This window comes from Myotis brandtii, unplaced genomic scaffold, assembly GCF_000412655.1.
Source record: "Myotis brandtii unplaced genomic scaffold, ASM41265v1 scaffold248, whole genome shotgun sequence".
NCBI classification, from domain to species: domain Eukaryota; kingdom Metazoa; phylum Chordata; class Mammalia; order Chiroptera; family Vespertilionidae; genus Myotis; species Myotis brandtii.
Window position 1 is genome coordinate 2,662,513 of NW_005359397.1, and position 22,070 is coordinate 2,684,582.

General features: G+C 48.9%; 1 protein-coding gene across 1 annotated transcript in view; it reads left to right on the plus strand.

Annotated features, from left to right (window-relative positions):
- The window catches only part of PPP1R16B (protein phosphatase 1, regulatory subunit 16B), a gene marked incomplete at its 5' end in the record, with an annotated part of 67,509 nt that overhangs the window by 33,638 nt on the left and 11,801 nt on the right, over positions 1–22,070 (plus strand). Inside the window, 3 exons of the mRNA XM_005867322.2 lie at positions 16,316–16,386; positions 20,640–20,785; positions 21,626–21,729. Coding sequence (XP_005867384.1) covers positions 16,316–16,386; positions 20,640–20,785; positions 21,626–21,729 — 321 coding nt within the window. The remainder of the gene's footprint in view (positions 1–16,315; positions 16,387–20,639; positions 20,786–21,625; positions 21,730–22,070) is intronic.

Below are 22,070 nucleotides of genomic sequence, written 5' to 3' on the forward strand. Positions count from 1 at the left end.
AAACAGTATTGACACCTACACTTTGCCAGGCCTCATGGAGGGGGTTGGTACAAGAGCAGATATCCAATTAATGTTTATGGGAAAGAGAGAGGAGGGGGAAGAGATCTGGGAAGGAAGGAAGGAAGGAAGGAAGGAAGGAAGGAAGGAAGGAAGGAAAGGGAAGGAAGGAGGGAGGGAGGGAGGGAAGAAGGAGATGGATTGAAATGCCCTCACAGAGCTCACAGCTGTGCCCACTGTCATGTGACTAATATTTACAATCTAGCTCAGTGTTGGTCAATAGAAATATAACGTGAACCACATATTTAACTGAAAATGTTGTAGTAGCCATATTAAAGTAGAAAAGAAACAGGTGAAATTAATTTGTGTAATATATTTTCTTTAACCCAATATATCCTTGCAACATGTCATCAAGTGCAAAAAACTGAGCCATGTTCAATATATTTTTTTGGTGCTAAGTCTCCAAAGTACACTCACAGCACATCTCAGGCCAGATCATGCCCATTTCGAGGACTCCAGTGCCCCAGATGGCTCAAGGGCACTGCGAGGGTGACGGGTGCTCTGGCGGAGGTGCTCACTGCCTGCTGAGGCCAACTTAGTTCAGGGTCAAGGGAGACTTCACTGAGGTGGTGCTTTCAGTCACGTGGTCCTTCGCTCCTTTAATGTTCAACTCGTGTCTGTTGAATGTCTCCTGCACGGGTGTGAGGGCTGGGCAGGGATTTGGCTGCTGGGAACAAGGGAAGAATATTCCAGATTGAGGGGAGGGCAGATTACAAGCTCGAGGAGGGCAGAGCGGGTGTCTGTCTGATTCACTGCTGCGTGCCCACACCTGGTACGGAGGTGGTGCCAGTGAATACTGGTGGAGGAGGGAAAGGAGGGAGAGAAGTTGGGTGCTTCTAGAGCACTGGAGACGCAGGAAGGAATGGGGAATGAAGAGGCCGGAGCATCAGAGTCATCGGGAGGGCTTATTAAACCCCTAGTAGTGGGGCCTCCCCCAGAGCTCCTGATTCAGTAGGTCCAGGGTGGAGCCACAGGACTTGCATTTCCAACAAGTTCCCAGTGATGCTGCTGGTGCTGAGACCGCACTCTGAGGACCACTGGGTGAGCTCATGGACAGTGTGAAGGAAATGGGGAGCCAAAGAGGCTTTTGAGCAGGAGAGAAGCACATCTAGGTTTGTGATTTAGAAAGCTGTAGGTGGCTACTGGGGACAGGAGATTGCAGTCTCCTCCCCACCTCTCTCCAGCCAGGTCAGGGGGTACACTTAGCTCAGGAGGGTGATTCAAGACCAGCCCCATCCTCACACAGGAGGGAAGCTTGAGTGGTGTCCCTAGAACAAGAAAGAGACCCAGATGATAACTGATGTGTTCTCAGCACTGTGGGTGGAAATAGAAATCCTTACTCAGCTATAGGAGTCAGTGAAGAATTTCCCTGGTTAATGGAAATTTGACTGACTGTGGTGGGGGAGGTTTTTTATACCCTCCCTCTCAGATAATCTTATGAGTTTGCCACTCCTCTTTTACAGATAAGGGAAACTGGGGCTCAGATAGAGGAGATGACGTACCTGAGATCCAATCACTAGGGAGTGGTGGGGTCTGAATTCTTAGCCATCACACCTGTGTTTTCATGCCAGGGGCAATGCTTAGGTAGATTGCCTCTCCATAAGAGGTACGTTTTGGTGGCCTCTCTCCAGGGTGAGAGAGTTTGTAGCAAAGGTCAAAGTAGCCGTTGCATCCCGCTGGCTGAGAGCCTGCGCTGGACATGCTGGTGGCACAGGACACGGAGAGTCTCCAGGCTGTGCATCCTCAGCTCTAACACGTGGGCTCAGGTTTAGCACCAAGACATGCATTGAAACCATCATGGCGGAGCAAGCATGGAGTTCAAGTGAGGGCTTACTGGAGCCTCTTCCCAGAGTGGTTTGGGGCAAGTTAATTAAACTGGTCATGCCTCAGTATCCCCATTTGTAAAATGAGAGAAATCAAAGAGGCTGCCTCCCTCCTGTGTGGGCCTGTCGTGGGGATTGAATGAGGCAGGTCCTGCATCATGCTAGGCATGCAGTAAGGGCTCTATAAATGTGAGATTGCTAGACAGGGATGCCGCCGCTCTTGTTCCCACTTCGGGCTGTGAGTCCTGGGGACAGAGGGTGGAGGACAGTCCATTTTCATCTATTGCTGGGAGCATCCGCAAATGATGCCCAGATCCCAGGTCTGAGGACATTCCCAGCAAAGAACCCCCAAGTCCTGCACTGAGTGAACTCTGTCCACAGCCGCTGCCCCGGTCCCTCCCAGCCAGGCCTTGCTAGGAACAGTGGGTCCAGAGCTCTGCAACTTACTCCCTCCCGGCTCAGCCAGCTCCTCTCGACTAGAGTGTTTTTTTCCATTCCCTGCAGTAGAAATGCTCCGTTTCCTCTCTGCCCACCCAGCCTCCCCGGTTTCTGCTCCTGAACAGGCAGAAAATGCGTATCTCCATGTTACAGGAGGTGGTGCAGCAGGAGGGGAGGGTGCAAGGAGGGGCCCCGGGGCAGGTGGCTGGTGGCCGGCAGCCTACCCTTTGAGGAGACAGTTATCTCTGTTCTGATGCAACAAGGGAGCCGCGTCTGTATCAGAAATGACAAAATGAAATACCAGCAAATAAAAGCCCCCTGCCAATAAACAGGAAGCAGGAGCTAGATAAAAATACCATCCTGTTTGCAGCTGTGGCCTCCACCACACAGGTTGCAGAAGGTCACGCTCTTGGCAGGAAATGTGACTGCTTTTGGAAGGAAGAGGTGGCTAAGTTGGGGGGTTGCGGTGAGATGATGAGGAGAAAGGTGAACGACAGCCCGCTCTTGGGGTGGGGGATGTGCTCCCTTCAGTCCTTGGCAGGTGAAGAAATTGAGCCTGATCTGCTCGTGCCCCTCCTGGCCATGAGCTCGAGGTCCATCTGGGACACACATGTATCTCTTCCTCCGCTACCTGGGCCCATTCACCTTTTACTGTGAGAGTGGAACGGTGGTGGTTTTCAACATCTTTGTTAGCCACAAAGAGTTGCACCAGGGATCAGTATACTGTGTCTGTAAAGGCCAAATAGGAAATACCGTAGGCTGTGGGGGGCATGCAGTCTCTGTTATGAAGGAGAAAGCAGCCATGGGCACTATATGAACAAATGCGTGTGTGTTCCAATGAAACTCCACTTATGGACACTGATACTTGACGTTCAAATCATTTTCAGGTGTCATGAAATCTTCATCTTCTTTGATTCCCCCCCCTCCAATCCCAACCATTAAAAAAAAATATATAGAAACCATCCTTGGAAGCAGTTTAAAATTGCAAGATTTAGCCATTGGACTATATACTAGTAGTTTGCCAGCCCTTGCACAATACAAACAAAGGGGTTGCTATTGTTGTCATTTAACTTCCTACCCAACACAGAAATCCCAGCCTCAGCGTTTCCTTCGTGGTCTCAGCCAGCGTGAGAACTCATTTCCGCCCAAGAAACTTAGCAGAAACATGGTTCTTACCCCTGGGCTGTCATTCTGTGGAGGGTTTTTTGTTTTGTTTTGTTTTTAGTAAAAATGGAAAATTGTGATTATAAAAGTAATACATACATACTTTTAAATGTTTGGAAAATTCTAGCAACTAAAAAATAAAAAATCACAAATAACCACAGTTATTATCTTAACATTTTTCCAATGAGAAGTGTGTGTGTGTGTGTGTGTGTGTGTGTGTGTGTGTGTGATGCATATTTTCTTTCCAGCGGACATTGCATTGAAAGTATCATTTTGATCTCTTGTTTTTCCATTCTACATTATCTATCAAGCATTTCCCCCACATCGTTTAAAATCCCTCCAAGAAACCATCTGCAGAATGCTCCATTATTCAGATGTTCCACAATTTACTTAATCAGTCCCCCATTGTTTAGACACTTGGGCTGCTTCTAGTATTTCTTGATTATAAGCAATGTATATAAACCATGCTGCTGTGAACATCTTTGTCCATAAATCTTTGTCTCTCTTCTGATCTTTTCTTTAGAGTGTATATGAGCTAAAGATTCCTAGGAAAAAAATGTGTTTTTGACTTCTATGCTAATTTTTGTTTTCCTGAATTTTCCTTTACTGATGATGCAACTCATAAGGTTTCCTAATTGATAGCGACTTCATTCTCCCCACCCCACCACTAGGACCAAGCAACCATAGATTTGCTTTCTGTTTATGATTCCATTTTGAAGTATCTTTTAAAATCAACCCAAAGTAGATTGCCTCATCTTTTGGCTCTGAATTCTATTCTGCATCATAGTAATAATGTTGCTACCTCTGGTTATTTGTTTGTGTGTGTGTATGTGTTTGCATTTGCTGTTTTCCATTTGAGCATTCCTCTACTTTTATTTTATTTATTTATTGTTGACTAGAGGCTAGAGGCCCGGTGCATGAAATTCGTACAATGGGTGAGGGGGAGTTGTCCCTCAGCCCAGACTGCACCCTCTCCAATCTGGGACCCCTTGGGGGATGTCAGACTGCCAGTTTAGACCCGATCCCACAGGGATTGCCCCCAACTGCCCTCCCCTGCTGGCCCAGTCACCCCCAACTGCCCTCCCCTGCTGGCCTGATCGCCTACAACTGCCCTCCCCTGCCAGCCACCTTGTGGCTGTAGGTGCCGCTATCTTTGAGGGTGTGGCAGTCAATTAGCATATTCCCCCCTTATTGGCTGTGGGTGCTGCCATCTTTGTGACAGTGTGAGGGTCAATTAGCATATTCCCTCTTTATTACATAGGATAGTATTACAGATGTCCCTCATTTTCCCTCTCTCCCTTGGCCCCCATCCACCCATCCCCCACACCAATCCAGGACTTCCCCACACTATTTTCTGTGTAAATGGGTTATGCATACATGCATATATGTTCTTTGGTTAATCTCTTTCCATCCCCTCCACTCCACTCACCTCTGAGATCTGTCATCTGTCCCAAGCATCTATGCCTCTGGATTTTGTTCATCAGTTTATTTTGTTCATTAGATTCCACATACAAGTCAGATCACTTGATATTTATCTTTCTCTAACTGGCTTATTTTGGTTACCATAACAGTCTCCAGGTCCCTCCATGCTGTCTCAAAGGGTAAGAGGTCCTTTTTTTCTTTTTTCTGAGGTTCTTCTTTTTGCAGCCGAATAGTATTCCATTGTATAAGTGTATTGAAGCTCTTTATCCACTCATCTACTGATAAGCTGTTTCCAGATCTTAGCTATTGTAAATTTTGCTGCTATGAACATAGGGTTGCATATCTTCTTTCTGATTGATAGTTTGAGATTCTTAGGATATAGTCCCAGAAGTGGGATTGCTGGGTCAAACGGCAGTTCCATGTTTAATTTTTTGAGGAAACATAGCTCTTATAAGCAGCACACAATTGAATTTTTTGTCCTCTTGGCAACCAAATTTGTACTGCTTTATAGGGGAGGATAAATAATTTTATGTGTTATTATAGTAGAGGTTTGGTTTTTGGTAATTTTATTTCATGCTTTGCAACTTTGATGTTTCTATGTGTGTGTTTTTTCATTTTGTGACTTTGAATTCTATGTTTATTTATATTAGTAATGAAGTCTATGTTTATTTGCTTTTATTTTTTCGTTGATAGGGAAGATGTAAATCCTGATTTAAATTTCTCAGGTGATTACCTTAAAATGTTCAAATCTTGCCCTGGCCAATGTGGCCAAGTGGTTAGAGTGTCGGCCCAGGCATCAGTGTCTCAGGTTTGATTCTGGTCAAGGGCATGTACCTGGGGTATGGGTTCCCTCAATCAGGGAGCATGTGGGAGGCAACCAGTCAATGTGTCTCTCTTGCGTCAATGTTTCTCTCTCTTCCTCCCTCCCTTTCACTCTCTCTCTCTGAAAAGCAATGGAAAGAATAATCTCCAGTGAGGATTATCAGAAAATAAAAAAATAATAAATTTTTCAAATCTTCTTTGACTTCCTGGGTTAAACAAGCAGAGTCCAGAGTAGAATTTGTCCTGCCCCAGGTAGCACAGTGCCGAGGGACAGGAGCAGGACACAGCATCTGTGGGAGGAAACTGAGAACTAGGCCAACAGGCAAGAGAGTGGAGGAAGTGGTTATGAAACAGCAGAATGGGACCAGGGGAACCAGATGGAGGGTTCAAAGTGAACAGGTGAGAGCAGGAGGAATCCCCACCCCCCTTACAGGCAACTTGTTTTTTCTGCCTAAATATCGATAGGAATGGATTTTATTCTTGGTTATATTGGAGTGAGAATCTCTTGTCACTATTTGTGTCTAAAACACTGGTTGTGCCTGGAATCAACCAGACTACAACTGAGTCTCAACACTTATTAGCTAAGTGAACTTGAGAAAATTATAGAAGTTCTCTGTGGAATGAGTTCATAACAGCAGCTAAGTCATAGGGTTGTTGTGGGCATTACCTGGGATGAGACATGCAATGTGTTAGCAGAGTGCCTCACACTTGGAAAATACTCAATAAATGTTAGATATTATGATGATGGCTGTGAAGCTGTTTTAGTGTTTATGTGTATGCAACTCCTACCTGGAGGACTGGGAATATTTTTATCTATGACTTGCCTGAAGACATAAAGTAATTGGGCTATTTTTAAAAATGGAGGCGAGAAATAAGGTGAGAGATGAGGTTAGGGGAGCAACAGAAATTAAAGAGGAGTGCAGGGCATTTGGGGAGCGAGAGGAATTGGGATTAGTGCAGATACCTTGGAGAGTTCCCGGGCGGTCAGGCTCTGTGGGCAGAAGGGAGATCAGGTTCTTGGGTCTGTGCAGAAGCTGCAGGGGAGGCTCTGGGAGAATTCTGGAAGCAGAATTCCTGAAGAACAGGGACCTGGCACAGTTGAAGTCCGATGTGTTCATGAACGGAATGGGGAAGTCCCAGGGTCATGTTTCTGGACCAGCAGCACCATTGCTTTGAGACCCTGAGATAAAGTACTGCAGGACAAAGGTGGGTTGGGGAGAGGCAAGATACCTATGTGGGGAGGCAGCCTTCCAAAGGGGAAGGGGAGAGAAGGAGGGGGAAAGTGCACACAGACATAGTCTTTGCAGCTTTGGTGGAGACTCACCTGTTCTCCACATTCCGTGAGTTAAATGCGGTTCCTTACCTTTAAGAAAATCTAGTACCTGAATGTTCGCTCCATGTTAGGAAGCGATTCCTCCCTCACCCTACCTTGTACATATTTTATTAGTTTACCCTGGTAAAGACTACACATTTCTCGAGAAGATTCACTGAAGCTTACATAGGCTTCCCTGGTTTCTTTCTGTTTGGGCTTTATTTTTTTAGAACCTCTGTAGGTTCACAGCAAAACTGAGGGAAGGTACAGAGATTTTCTATACACCCCCTGGCCTCACATATGCACAGCCTCCCCCATTATCAACAAGCCCCATTAGACTGGGGCATTTGTTACCATTGATGAACCTACATTGACACATCATGATCACCCAAAGTCCGCAGTGTGCATTAGGGTTCATTCTTGGTGTTGTATATAATATGAGTTGGGGCAAATGTATAATGACATGTATCCATCATTAGGGTATCATACAGAGTGCTTTCAGTGCCCTAAAAGTCCTCTGCACTCCACCTATTCATTGTTTCCCCCTCCCCAACTCCTGGCAACCACTGATTCTTTTACCGTCTCCATAGTTTTGTCTTTTCTAGAATGTGATATAGTTGGAATCATATATGATGCAGTCTTTTCTCATTGGCTTCTTTCACTTAATAATATGCATTTAAGTTTCTTCCATGTCTTTTCATGGCTTGATAGTTCTTTTCTTTTTAGCACTAATATTTCATTTTCTGGATGTGCCATGGTTTACCTATTTACCTACTGAAGGACTTCTTGGTTACTTCTAAGTTCTGATGATTATGAATAAAGCTGCTGTCGACATCCACGTGCAGGTTTTTGTGTGGACATAGTTTTCAACTCCTTTGAGTAAATACCAAGGCATGCAATTGCTGGATTATATGATAAAGTATGTTCACTTTTGCAAGAAACCACTAAGAGTGGTTTCCCACCAGCAATGAATGAAAGTTGACTATATTTATGTGGATCTATTTCTGGGTTCTCTATTCTGTTCCATTGATCTATTTGTCATTCTTTCACCAATATCACACTGGCTTGATTACTGTAGCCTGATAGTAAGTCTTGAAGTCAGGTGGCATCAGTCCTCTGATTTTGCTCTTCTCCTTCAATATTGTGTTGGCTATTCTGGACTGGATCTTTCCCCTCTCCATATAAATCTTAGAATCAGCCCTAGCCAGTTTAGCTCAGTGGATAGAGCATTGGCCTGTGAACTGAAGGGTCCTGGATTAGATTTTGGTCAAGGGCATGTACCTCAGTTGCAGGCTTGATCCGGGGCCTGGTCAGACGTGTGCAGATGGCAACCAATCGATGTGTCTCTCTTGCATTGATATTTGTCTCTCCCCCTTCCTTCCATTCTCTCTAGAAATCAATGGAAAAATATCCTTGGGGGAAGTTTAACAAAATAATAAATTTAAAAAATATTTAAATCTTAGAATCAGTTTGTCAATATTCATTAAATAACTTGCTGAGATTTTGATTGGAGATTGCATTGAATCTATAGCTCAAGTGGGAAGAACTGACATCTTGATCTTCCTATCCATGAAAATGGAATATCTCTCCATTTTTATATTTTTCTTTGATGTCATCCATCAGAGTTTTGCTGTTTTCTCATGTAGACCTTGTACATATTTTATTAGTTTACCCTGGTATCTTTAGTTTTGTTTTTTTAGAAGAAAAACAAAATTTTATTTGTTCTTTCCTTCAACAAATATTTGTTGAGCTCTAACTAGGTGCTGGATACCCCAAATAAGAAGATGGACAAGATTTTCCCACAGAGAGCTTGCATTTTAAAGGGTATGCAATCACTTTTCCTGCACATACCTAGCACCAGATATTAGTTAGTTACACATGTGCAGAGGCATCTGGGTAGCTGATGTGAGTCTCTGTCAACAACTCTTCTTCAGCACAGCCACGTGTCATGGGCATGGAAGTTCTGGAAGGGAGAAGATTATAGCACATGCCTGCTGCACCCTTGCTGTCTTGTCCTCATGGTCCTGAGAATATCAGATGTGCTAAGAGAGGAACTGGTCTCTTTGTATAAGTCAAGGGATGAAGACGCTCTCTGAGATGGAGAAGTCTTTGGCCAGCCTGGGACCATTGTTGTCCATAGGACAAAGCATAGACCAGTCCAAGAAAAGTTGCTCTGGCCAGTTCTGAGTCTTGGGTGGAGGCCAGACAGGCTGTATTTGCTCCTGCAGTCATCAGACATTGGCCAGGAGCCTGAACTATGTCACAGTAGCTGAAAAGTTTATGGTTCCTACTCCCCCACCCCTCCAGAGCCTACAGTCTAGTACAGACACAAACAAATCCATACACAACTACAATATAGTGTTGAATGTTCTTGGGGAGGGAACAGAAAGTGCATAAGGATGCCTGGCCCAGCCTGGGCATGGTGGGGGAGGCTTCACTGAGGAAGTAACATTTAAGCTAAGACCTGGAGGCTAAGTGAGAATTAACCAGGTGAAGTGAAGGCAGAGAAGAACAAGAAAAGAGAATAGCACCCAAGGAGACTCAGAGATACAAGAGAGAAGGTGACACCTGGGTGGTCCTGAAAGGGTCCATGGTGATTAAGAGGGATAATACGAGGAGAGGTGGACAGAGGTCAGATCATGTAGGGTCCAGAAGAGGGCCAGTGGCCTTCCTTCTCCCCCACTTCCATTAAGTAATGATTGAGCACCTACTGTGTACCACGTACTGTCCTAGGCACTGTGGGTACCGTGATGACTGGGTCAGATTCTGTACTGATGTCACAGAACTCCTGGCTGCCAGAGTAGAGAGATCCCAGCAAGATGCTCAAGGCTCAGCTTGGAGCTCCTGCCTCTTCTTTCAAAGTTGAGGTATAATTCACACACCACAAAATTCACCTTTTAAAGTGTATAATTTGTGGTCTTTAGTGTATTCACAAGGTTGTATAACCATTACTACTAAGTCCAGAAAATTGTTATTACCCCTCAAAGGAAACCTGTACATAACCATTAATAGTCTCTCCCATTCCCCTCCCCTTCGCTCCTAGCAATCACTAATCTACTTTCTATCTTTATGGATTTGTCTATTCTGGACATTGCATATCAATGAAATCATACTATCTGCGACCTTTTGTGTGTGGCTTCTTTCACTTAACATGTTTTCAAGGTTCATTTATGTTGTAGCATGTATTTCATTCCTTTTTATGGCCTAATAATATTCCGCTGTATGAAAAGAACGCATTCTATATATTCATTATTTATCGATGGACATTTGGGTTGTTTCTACTTTGGGGCTACTATAAATAATGCTGCTATTAACATTTGTGTACAAGTTTTCGTGTGGACACATGTCTTCATTCTTCTTGCAAAAGAATGGAATTGCTGGGTCATATGGTCACTCTGTATTTACTTTTTGAGGAACCACCAGACCGTTTTCCAAAGCAGCTGCACCATTTTACATTCCCACCAGCAGTGCATGATGGTTCCAACGTCCCCACATCTTCGCCAACACTTGTTAGTGTCTGACCCCTCTCCTTCTCGAATGGGCCCTGGAGAGAGGCACCCTGGGAAGAGCAAGGCCTGGCTCCCTGGCCTGGGCATGTGACTTAGAGGGAAACTGAGGTCTTCCTTGCCCACCCTCCACCCATGGGTGAGTCATCACCCGGGACCCTGGGGTGAACTGCTTGGGCTGCACCAGCCACTGCAGAAGCCATCATTAGACTTGACTGAGTCCCCACCCCCAGCCCCAGGCAGCTAGGCTTCCCTGGAAGCAGCTATTTCTGGCTATTTCTGCTCAGGGAGGAGCAGTGGTGGGTGGAAAATTTGAAATTGCTCAGTGGGGTGATTTTGAAGTGCAGTGCATTAAGGACTCAGGACAACCTTGACTTGAGAGGAGAAGAAAGGGGCTGCTTTTTGAGAGTGCTGGCCCTTCTGGCATTGTCCCCGACAGCACCCTGGGGACAGGAAGGGGGGAAGGGTGGGCCTGAGAGCTGGCTTGACCAGGCTGCAGGTGCAGACCCCACAAAGTGCTGGGCGAAGCAGCCGTGGTATCTGAGGAAGGGGAAGAAATGGGGTCAGTGTGGTCAGGATTTTCCATGGAGGAGGTGCTGCCCAGTGGATGGATGTGGCAGCTGGAAGCAGGTCACCAGAGTCCTTGGAATCAGGGTAGGACGGATGTAGTCTGCCCGGAATGGAGAAGCAGCAGGAAGACAAACAGAGAAGTGTTGGAGCTCGGGCTCCGTAGGCAGCCCCAGATGCCACTCATTTGCCATAGGACCTCAGACTAAGTGTTGACCTCAGCACCCCCATCTGCAAAGACAGACAAGGTGGTTGCAACGGCCGTTAGCGGTTATTGTCTTTATTATCATGTAATGGTCTAGAACAGCGGTCGCCAACCAGTGGTCCCCGGGTCACTGGTGGTCTGTGAGGTCCGAAAGGTTGGCGACCGCTGGTCCTGAACACTGAACTATAGGCAATGCTCTTGACCTTTCTTTTAGCTTTTTGCCACTTCGGTGCCTCTCTTCACACTGACATCTGCATCTCCTTCTGCACTTCCCATTGCTGCCTGTCCTTTGCTAAAATTCAGCCTTTGCAGGCAGCCAGGTCTGGGTTCAAATCCCAGCATTGCCATTCTCAGCCTCTTGTCCTGGGGCAAGTCATTCACATGTTCAAACCTGAGCCTCAGTTTTTCCTAAATTGGAGCAATAATAGCAATTAACTAATAATAGCAGGGGACTGCCCCTCATAACTGGGTTAGGAGAACTCATGGATTTGATGGCTATAAAGCACTTAGCACCATCCTGGCACACAGTTAGTGGTGGGTGGTAGAAAGAACAACCGAGGGCACAGGGCAGGGGGAGTGAGGACTGGGACCTGGGCAAGAAGAAAATGACAGGTGCCTGGGCCTGGGAGTGGGACGGAAGGACTCCTCCGATCAGCTGCCGGGTCTGGCTGCATTGACAATGCAGGTGCAGGGAGGGGTATTTGCTGCTCATTTATATACAAAATCCATTCTAGTTTCTTTTCGGTCTTTGAGGCTTCATGGCGGGCACTGGTCAACCAGTCAAGGAGATGGACATGTCCCTGCCCTCATGGAGCCCCCAAAACTAAACAAATAATTATGTAATTCTTATATACTAATAATCACCCTGTCGTTACAAACTCTGAGAGGCACTGCTATGAAGCAGAAATGCAGGGTACTGTGGAAGAGAATAACTCGGGCAACTCAATTGAGATTGGGGTGATCAGCGAAGTCCTCTCAGAGGAGGTGCCATTTTGGCTGGAATCTGAAGGATGAAGAGGAGATTGCTGGCTTAAGAATGGGAAGAGTGTGTGTGTGGAAAGGCCTTGAGGAGCTCAGTTTTTTGTTTTGTTTTCGAAAATGAAAAAAGCCATTGTAACTGAATCAGTGAGTGACTGGGGAGAGAGGTGGGATGATGGGACGAGGTGGGGGCTGAGGAGAGGCAGGGACTTGCAGTGCCTTGGAGGCCACATTGCTGGGAGCCAGGAGCCAGGTGGGAAGGGAAGTGAGAAGGGGAAGGGAGGAGGGCTTAGTGGGTGGGTACCCTACGAACATGACTGTGCAAGTCACATGGCCTGGAGGCAGCAGCTCAACCCCAGGGCGCCCCCAGCAGGTGTAGATTGCCCAAGGTCCACCTCCAGGGGCAGACACCTCTGTCTTGCTGTCCCCATTCCCCCAAGGCAGGAGCGGGAACCACACTTGTGGCTGCACTGACCAGCTGGAGGTCAGGCAGTCTACCCTGTGGGGCAGAGTGGGGCAGGTTGCAAAGAAAACACAAGCTTGTCAGCAGTGATTTCTCCCAGCCAAGGCAGCCACCATCAGCTTCCTGCAGAGATGGGCCTGCTCAGCTTCACTCTCTACAGCTGGAGATGGAGGGGAGCAGATGGCCCTGCTTGGCCCAGATTCCAGCCAGATTGCCAGGGAGGTGTGGGCAGAGCGATGGGTTGGCGCCAGGAGCTGGAATACACAGGAGGAGAGCGGAGCCACCTCTTTACCATTGCCGGGGGGTCTTGCCTCTATGGGGGGGGGGGGGGAGTGGAGACATCGACTGTGGCTTCACTGTGGTCCTTGAATCAGCAGCTGCTCAGAGTCCCCTGGAGAGAAATGGCCTCTGTCTTTTCCAACCACACTGAGAGCTCTTGGGAAATGCAAGATGTCAGTGGTTATATTCCCAGCTCCCAGCACAGGGTGGGGCCAGGCAGGAGCTCAGTGGATGTGTTTATTTCTAAAAGAAATGATAGTAATAGCTCTCAGGTGTTGTATTACTTAATCCTCATAGCAACCCCACAAAGGAGGTGCTGTGTGACCCCATTTTACAGATGAGGACACTGAGGCACAGAGAGGAGGAATAACTTGCCTGAAGCCAAAACTAAGCAAATGCCTGAGAACAGATGGGTCACTCTGCCAAACTGGAGGGCTTAGGGATCCAGAAACAAGCCTGGGATCTGGGGCTTTGAGGGCAGGGAGCAGACCTGAGGATGGACAACGAGAAGAAGTGGTAGATGATCCCGTCTGAGGGGCAGAGCATGCCCCCTCTTTGTGTTCCCTGAGCCTCAGTCGACCCCTTAGACCAGCGGTTCTCAACCTGTGGGTCGCGACCCCTTCAGGGGTCGAACGACCCTTTCACAGGGGTCGCCTAAGACCATCGTGCATATCAGATATTTACATTACGATTCATAACAGTAGCAAAATTACAGTTATGAAGTAGAAATGAAAATAATTTTATGGTTGGGGGTCACAACATGAGGAACTGTATTTAAAGGGCCAGAAGGTTGAGAACCACTACCTTAGAACCTGCCAAGCCAGCTTCCTCCACTGTGTAAGGTGCTCAGTGAGCAAGCGATGAGCCTGGAGAGGTAGGGAGACAGGCTGGCTGGGTCGGGCTGAGCAGGCTGCGCACTGCACAGCTCCAGAGCAAGCAGTCCACATGCCGATTGCATAATTCCCCTGGAGTTATGCAAGGTGGTAGCCCTGTGGGCAGGACCACACCATGCAGGACCCAGAAGACCAGGGTCTGCAAGCCTTTTGTGTGAGGGCAGGAGAGTGAATATTTTAGGCTGTGTGGGCCATAGGTCTCTGTGGCCACTCAGCTCTGCTGTTGTGGGAAGAAAGCGGTCAGAGGCAATACGTAAATGAATGCGTGCAGATGTGTTCCAATAAAACTTAATTTACAGAACCAGGCTGCTTGCCAGATTTGGTGCATGGGCCATAGTTTGATGACCCCGGTGAAGGCCACAGAAGGATTCTGAATTTCATTCTAAGACCCACGTGAAGCCACAAGAGGGATTCGAGCAGAGAGTGAGAGGAAGCAAATTTACAATTAATATGGCCCTGAAAGACCAGGGCAATGTTTTTTTTATCCTGTTTCTGGATCCCTAAGCCCTTCTATCTAGAGGAAGAGGGACCTGGGGACCCGAGGGCCTCTTAAGCTTAAGAAGGAGAGGTCATTGCTGTCCATTCTCCAGCCACCCTCCTCCCCATGCCAGCTCTCAGCACAGGTCTGGCCACTCAGCAGGGCTCCAGCAATGCTGGTTCCTATTCCTGGCCTCAGGGGCAGAGCGGAGCAGCCCTGTGCTCATCAGCCTGGGCTTTGAAATCAGAAGGTTTGATTTCCTGCACTTGGCCGCGTTTGGCTGTGAGCTGCACTTTCCTGACCCTCCGTCTCCTCCTCTTCTCCGTAAGGGGAACAGTGAGACGTGAATCCATGAAAGAGAGAGGTTCTGCAGTGCCCTGGTGCATAGGCAGGGCTCGGGAGGAAGACACTGTTGATAGGATAACCATGTTTCTTGGTAAACCCCAGAGGCAGCAGAGCCTGATCATGCCGGGGTGGTGGGGTCTTTGCTTCAGGAGCTGTGTCCAGAGCCAGGCTCTGAGCCAGCGCAGAAGTGGAACCACTGAGGGGACCTTGGCTCACGAGTAGTAAGGGCTCCTTAGAGATGGAGTGAGTAGTCCCACCTCTTGGGCTGAAAATAACTGCCTGACGTTGGAGTAATTACATGTCTTGGGCTCCCACTCAGCACGGAGAACACCCCAATAATTACCGTGTACACAGGCTACTTTTGGCAGCTGAACCTTAATGTCTGCCTCAAAGAGCGTCTCCTGGACAGGAAGCCTGGTCCACCCCCAACTCCATGGGATGTGAACCTTGCTTCGTGTGAATAGGACCTTCTTGGACAGGGACATAACAGCCACCTCTACTCTCCAAAGGGCATCGCCAGGCCCAGGGCACCCTCACTGGCCCATGGACAGGCTGGGCCTTAGTGATCAGTGGCTTTGCCATAATCTCCTCTCATGGCCCTTAGGCTGGGACCAGCTACCAGGTCATCTATGACTGCAGGAGGGCCTCACGGACTGCTTATTACAGACACAAGCCATCTGCGGTCGGCACCAGAGGGTGGCCTGCTTGGCTCAGAGATGGAGAGTCTGTGTCCTTGGATGAGCTAGGGGGCTGCTGATTAGGTCAGGGTCCTGGGAGGGTTGTTGAGGATTTACTATGTCAGGCCTTGGGGAAAGAGCAGTGAGTGCCATCGCTGCCCTGCCCTCTTGGGGCTTAGTGTCTATGACAGACAGAACCGAAGCCCATGATTAGTTATGTGATTATAATTGTGATAAAGTGATAAATGAGATGCATAGGAGCGGTGGCTGTATATAATGGGGAGTGCCCCCATCTGGAGAATTTGAGCTGAGACCTAAAGGATGAGGAGTGTGTGCGCATGTGTGTGTGTGCATGTGTGTGTGTGTGCACACACATGAGCTAAAAATGGAGGCATAGATGAGGGTGGATGGATGGATGCTTGAGTCCTCCAGGCAGTGGGAACAGGCTATGCAAAAGCTCAGAGGCCAGAGGAAGTATGGTGACTCTGTAGCTGACAAAAGACCATTGTGGAAGGTGTTTGGAGCCTGGAGAGGTGAGGAGGTAGGAGCACTGTGTACAGTGCGTGCTGAGCACTGCACTGCTCCGGGGTGCCAGTCTTGTAGACCAGGGTGTGAGAGGTGCCTGCTGGAACTGTGCAAGACGGAGGCTGCAGGCAGGGAAAAACCAATGTGAGGGTTTTCAACTTTGTTCCTAGAGCAATGGGGAGCCGTGGAAGGGCTTTAGCAGTTGGTGATGGGACTCAGGTCTACTTATAGTGCCCAAAGCAGTATAAACAAACAAGGCCCTTTGTGTCAGGACCTGGGGGAGTGGGTCTTACCTGGGCCCCGCTGCATACTCCACACCCAGTGTGCGGCGGGACGCTCACTCCTGTCCCCTCTGTTGCAGTGCGCTACTTCCTGAAGAATAAAGTCAGCCCTGATTTGTGCAACGAGGATGGACTCACAGCCCTGCACCAGGTAAGGCCGGGCTGGCAGGGGTCCCCAGCTCCGCTTCCCACCTGGACAGGTGCCCCATCTCCCTGCCTTTTTCTGCCCAGAACCCACAGGGAGGAGGGAGGGAAGGGGAGCCGCAGCTGCCCCATTTGAAAGGCTTTTGTCTGCTTCAGAGATGTGTGTGTCTGTTGCAGACATGCCCACAGAGCCCCTGTGCACGCTCACGCACAGCTTCTGAGGACAGGGAGCCTTTGTCCACTGCATCCTCACTTCCCAGCAAAGGGTTTGGCAAACAAAGCAAATTTGTTTGGAGTGTGACAGTTTACGAAGCATGTTTGTTCACACCCACCGTGGCATGCACCCATCCTGCTGACAAAGGTGATTGGCAGAGGGGTTTTGTGATCTGCGTAAGAGCTCTAGCCGTGAAACATCTTGTCTAGGGAGGCGTGATGGGTTCAGTCCCTCCGGCTGGGGAAGGGCTGTCGGCGGTCATCTCTTGCCTGGATGCTGCTTCAGACTCCTAACTGGTCCCCAGCCTTTAGCTGGCCCTGCCATGATTCGTTTTTTACAGCGGCCACAGGGATGCTGAAGCCAAAAGTCTATTGGTGTTACTCAAAGCGCTCAGGTGTCTTCCTGCAAGGCCCCGGGAGGCCTGGCCCCTGATGAGCCCTCCAGCCAAATGGCTTTTTGGTTCTTTTGCACACACAGTGCTGATCCCTACCACACTTTCCCCCGTGCACAGGTTATCCCCAGCTGACACATGACCCTGAGAGCTGTGTTGTTGTATACACATTCTTTTCTCCTGGGCACCTTTTTTATTTATCATTTTAGCCATTAGTGCAGTGGTTCTCAACCTTCCTAATGCTGCGACCCTTTAATACAGTTCCTCATGTTGTGGTGACCCCCAACCATAAAATTATTTTCGTTGCTACTTCATAACTGTAATTTTGCTACTGTTATGAATCGTAATGTAAATATCTGATATGTAGGATGTATTTAGGCGACCCCTGTGAAAGGGTCGTTCGACCCCCAAAGGGGTCGCGACCCACATGTTGAGAACCGCTGCATTAGTGTGATCACTTGATATTGGTCCCCCCATCCACGCTCTGAGCCGCACAAGGGCAGAGCCCTTGTCACTTGCTCATTGGTGTGTCCCAGCATCTTTCCCCATGCTGGCATTCAGTAGGTGCTCAATATGTGCATGCCAACATAGTGAATGAACACACTGATGCCTTCCTGTGCCCTGGCCCATGTTTCTGAGCAGGTGGGAGGCCAAGCTGCTGGAAGCCTGGGTTGGTGAGAGCCTTCCATCTCCCTATGAGGGCAGGAAGAGGTGGACGGACACTGACCACTGCCCTGCCCATCAGCCCCAGGGGCAAGTCTCCACCTTCATCCGTCAGCCCAGTGGCCTCCTGTGTGTCCTCTAGGCTTCTCCTCCTGTCCCTTCAGGGTTCCTCACTTTCCTCACCTGTAAAAGAGGAATAACAAGTACCCATCTCATTGGGTTGTTATAAGGATTAAATAAAACCCTGTGAACATCCCTTGATACTGGATAAATATTAGATATTATTATTATTAGAATCTGCCACATGTTCATTTCTCTGTAAGGGCACCTCACTTATGTGACGTGTGGGCTGATTCTCACAACGAACCTCTGAAATATGATCCCCATTTTACAGCTCAGGAAACTGAGGCTCAGGCACAGCACTGTCATAGAATTTCCCGTGATGATGGAATGTTCTGCGTATCTGCAGTGCCCGTGTGGTGGCCAGCAGCAACAGCGGTTATCGAGTCCTCAAAATGCTGTTCTGAGGATGAAACTAGGCAAGGCATGGCCAGGGTTAGCAAGGCGTCTGGCCCTAGTACCTCCTCAGAAACATCAGCTCTTCTTATTGATGACGTGGCCTGTTATTGCTGCTGTTGCCGGGCTGTCATTGTTGTCGTTGTTATTGTCTCTGTTGCTCCAGTGCAACAAGGAGCACGTTAGGAAAAGCTTCCCGAGCCTGCAGAGGAGTGCGCATTTGCTTCACTTGGCAACAGGGCGCCTTCACTTGGCAACTGAGAGCAACCTGCCTGGGTTAATGAAGGAGGATGTGTGGAAGGGGAGCGGCAGTTAGGCGGGGAGAGGTGGTGAAGCCTCGGCCAGGGCAGTGGGATGGGGCATCACTGAGGAGATGGGATCCACACCCGGTGGTAGATTGGGCATGGGCAGTGAGGGGGCGGAGGGCCATCCAACTGCCAGGTGCCATTTCCCACCGTGGGGGATGCAGGAGGGAAGGCCTGCAGGCTCTGCCATGCCCCTCACCCCCCCCATTGCATCCCTGTGTCCAGTCCCCAACCCCAACCCCAACCTAGCGCTAGCTCAGACCAGTCTCCCAGGTTCAGGCTGCTCTAGCTCCTGGACTGCAATTCTGGGTGTACAATCCTCTGCCCCTGCAACCTGAGGCTCCCTCCCCCCATCCTCATGTTTTCTGCAGCCCCTAAGGGTGGGATCTCTGGCCCTGCTATCCCCTGACCCCAGGGGCTGGGCTGCTCCTCCTCTTGGGGAGGGGGCTCCCCTGATACATCTCCTGATGACAGCCTGGGGCTCCTCGCCACCTCACTCGGGTGCCTCTGGCGCCCTCTGCCGGCAGCACCGCACAACTGCATGCTTCTCCTCACCACCTGAGGATCTCCCGGCCTCACTGGGTTACCTGTGCCCCACTGTTGGGACAGATGCCCCAGACCCAGCCAACCCCACACTGGCTGGCACAAAAGGAGAACCTGGATTTCTGGCACCAGCTGTGCAAATGACTGTTCCTTTCCCACATGTTTTGGCGCTGAGCCTTGGCTCCATGAGGTGGGGGTGAGGGCTGTGGTGCTGACCCATCTCCATCCCCTTTCCTGCACCCACCTGGCGCCATGGCTCCCACAAGTGCCCTTCTCATTCTGCTGGCATCCAGTCACTTCGCCCCGTGCCTACCGTCACTTCTGTGGGCCAGGCCACCATCATCTTAATTGGGTGATTTCAACCTACCTCCTAACGTCCCTCCTCTTCCCAAGGAAGCTGCACTTGCAATCTGTTCTCCACGTGCAACCAGAGGAGGGATTTAAAAAACAAGTCTGGCTGTGCTTTACCTCCAAGTTTACCTCTGCCATAGCTCCCATTGCACTGAAGGCCACGCCTTCACCTGGATGGGCAGTGCTGAGCACAGTCCCCCACAGACTTCTCCTGCAGTCTGTCTTCCTCCTCTGTCCTCGCCTCTCCTGCCCATCCCCTGGCCTGAGGCCTCTCTGTCCCCTTGGAATCTTTCACTCTCTGCCTCTGGAGTTAGGGGCGCCAGTGACTGCTGGACCCCTGAGTCTATGTGAGGGCTGCAGGCTCCTGACCTTCCCTCTCTCTGATGCTGACCCATGTGTGAGCAGGCAGGAGCACAAACATGGCTGTCTCCTTGCAAGGACTATCTCAGGACCTCCCCCACCCTCCAGCCTTTAAGCTGAGCTGGGTTCTTTGGGGGGGGGGAGGGTTGGATACTTGGGGTTTCCCCATGAATTGAGCTCCTGAGTCAGAAATTCCCAAGTCAGAGGTTTCAAACTATGATGGATCTAGGGCCACCCCTTAGAGGCCACTGCTGAGAAGGGGAACCCCCAATCTCCCCAGCTTCCTCCCCTCCCCCTGCAGCCCTGCTTGGATCTATTGGTTATCTAAGTGTTCTCCATACAATTTCGTTGAAAGAAAGGCTTCTGGAATTAAAAAGAAAAGTTTTTTTTAAAAAATAGATTTTTATTGATTTCAGAGAGGAAGTGAGAGGGAGAGAGAGAAACATCAATGATGACAGAGAATCATTGATTGGCTGCCTCCTGCATGCCCCCTACTAAGGATGGAGCCTGCAACCTGGGCATGTGCCCTTGACCAGAATCGAACCTGGGACCCTTGAGTCTGCAAGCCGATGCTCTATCTGAGCCAAACCAGCTAGGGCTAAAAAGAAAAGGTTTTAAAGCCTCATTCAAAAATGTGTCTCATTCCACCAACACTTTCAAAGCTTTTTATAGTTGACTTTATAAAAAATATTATCTTTATATTTTTATCCTATATATTATTAACTTACAAAGAAGCAGGCTCAGAAAGGTTAAGTGGCTTGCCCAAGACCACACAGCATATAATACTGGAGCTGGATTCAATCTCAGGCAGTTTGACTCCGCTGTCCTTCTCGTGGCCTCTTGAGGGGAACTGGGGGTGTCCCCACCAGGGCCTGGGGCCTTGCCGCGAGCTGACCCTGCCTGTGTCCCCTTCACAGTGCTGCATCGACAACTTCGAGGAAATTGTCAAGCTGCTCCTTTCCCACGGGGCGAACGTGAACGCCAAGGACAACGAGCTGTGGACACCCCTGCATGCCGCGGCCACATGCGGCCACATCAACCTGGTGAAGATCCTCGTTCAGTAGTACGTGCCCCTCTCTTCCCCGAGAACAGCCTCCCCTCTGCCTTTGGTTTTTTCCAAGTTCTTTTTACCCCCATCTCTTTCCTTCTCCCTCTTTTTCTCTCTCTCTGCCTCTTCCTCCGTCTCAGTGCCTGCCACTTCCTCTTTCTCCCTGAATCCTGGTTTCATCTCTGTCTCTTCCTCTCTTTGTTTCTCCCTCTCTCCTCCTCTTCTCCCAATTCCCATTTGTTCTCTCCATCTCTGTGTGCCTTTATTTTTTTCCTCTCGATCTCTGTCTCTCCTTCACTCTTGGTCTCACTCTGATTTTCTATTCTGTCCCTCTTTGTTATCTCTCTCTCCCTTCATTCTCCTCTCACCCCTAGATTTTATTGCAGTAAAAATACATGTGACATAAAATCTATCATTGTAACTATTTTTAAGTGTACAGTTTAGTGGCACTACGTACATTTACATTCTTGGGCAACCATCACCACCATCCATTTTTAGAACTCATCTTCCCAAACTGAATAACTCATCTTCCCGTTAATAATAATAGTAACCACCATCCTACTTTCTGTTCCTATTGTTTTGACTACCCTAGGTACCTCATTTAAGTGGAACTATATAGTATTTGTCTGGCTCACCAGAGCAGGAAGCTGGGGGAGATCTGTTGGGACAACTCTCCTAGCCTCTTTGCATCTGGGGTTCCCAGGATGCTGAAGTCACTGTCCTTGCTAGGGTACACTTTGCTGGGGTGGTGGGTGCTGGATGCATAGCAGGGTAGTGGATGTGAGGCCAGAGGGCAGAGGCAGACAGACGAACCCTCACACCAACCTGGCCCTCAGCCTGGCCCTTTCTCTGCAGTGGGGCCGACCTGCTCGCTGTCAACTCCGATGGGAATATGCCGTATGATCTCTGCGAGGATGAGCCCACCCTGGATGTCATCGAGACGTGCATGGCGTACCAGGGTAAGAGTGTGGCACATGCCCTAACCGGTTTGGCTTAGTGTATAGAGCATCGGCCTGCGGACTTAAGGGTCCCAGGTTCGATTCCGGTCAAGGGCATGTACCTTAGTTACGGGCACATCCCCAGTTGGGGGTGTGCAGGAGGCAGCTGATCGATGTTTCTCTCTCATCAATGTTTCTAACTCTCTATCCCTCTCCCTTCCTCTCTGTAAAAAATCAATAAAATATATTAAAAAAATTTTTTTAAAAAAGAGTGTGGCACATGCTATCAAGTGGGCTCAGGGTAGCGTTGCAGCGAGCGTCTCTTAAACCAACGCAGGTGCACACGTTAGCAAGCTGCGTAC